General features: G+C 66.5%; 1 protein-coding gene across 1 annotated transcript in view; it reads right to left on the bottom strand.

The window, feature by feature from the left end:
• Positions 1-810, bottom strand: part of SFN (stratifin) — a 2,264-nt gene extending 1,454 nt beyond the window's left edge. The window contains exon 1 of the mRNA XM_006159483.3: positions 6-810. Within this exon, the coding sequence (XP_006159545.1) occupies positions 6-691 (686 nt within the window). The 5' untranslated portion in view covers positions 692-810. The remainder of the gene's footprint in view (positions 1-5) is intronic.

Genomic DNA, 810 nt, shown 5'->3' with positions numbered 1-810 from the left:
TCCACAGCGTCAGGTTGTCCCGCAGCAGCTGCATGATGAGGGTGCTGTCTTTGTAGGAGTCCTCGCTGAGGGTGTGCAGGTCCGCCATGGCCTCGTCGAACGTGGTCTTGGCCAGGGAGATGGCCTCCTCGGGGCTGTTGGCGATCTCGTAGTGGAAGACGGAAAAGTTCAGGGCCAGGCCCAGGCGGATGGGGTTGGTGGGCGGCATCTCCTTCTTGCTGATGTCCATGGCCTCCTGGTAGGCGGCCCGCGCCGAGTCGATGATGCGCTTCTTGTCGTCGCCCGCGGCCACCTCGGCCAGGTAGCGGTAGTAGTCGCCCTTCATCTTCAGGTAGAAGACGCGGCCCTCGGCGTCGCCCGCCTCCTTGATGAGGTGGGAGTCCAGCAGGCCCAGCACGGCGTCGCACACGGCCCGCAGCTCCGTCTCCACCTTCTCCCGGTACTCCCGCACCTCGGGGCCCTTGTCTTCCGAGCCCTCCTCGCTGCTTTTCTGCTCGATGCTGGACAGGACCCTCCAGGCCGCCCTCTGGCCGCCCACCACGTTCTTGTAGGCCACGGAGAGCAGGTTGCGCTCCTCGCACGACAGCTCCTCGCCCTTCTCCACGGCGCCCTTCATGAAGGCTGCCATGTCCTCGTAGCGCTCGGCCTGCTCGGCCAGCCTCGCCTTCTGGATCAGACTGGCTCTCTCCATGGCTCTGGGACAGACGGTGGCGGCGGGCTGACTGGCGGCCTGGGTACCAACGCTGGACTCTGGGCCTCGCCTGCTCTGGCCTGCCTTTTGGCTGGGCAGCCTGGCTGGTGAGGGGCGGG

This window comes from Tupaia chinensis, unplaced genomic scaffold (genome assembly GCF_000334495.1).
Source record: "Tupaia chinensis unplaced genomic scaffold, TupChi_1.0 Scaffold000628_1, whole genome shotgun sequence".
NCBI classification, from domain to species: Eukaryota; Metazoa; Chordata; class Mammalia; order Scandentia; family Tupaiidae; genus Tupaia; species Tupaia belangeri.
Note: the sequence above shows the minus strand (reverse complement) of the source record. Positions and strands in the feature narration are given on the sequence as shown.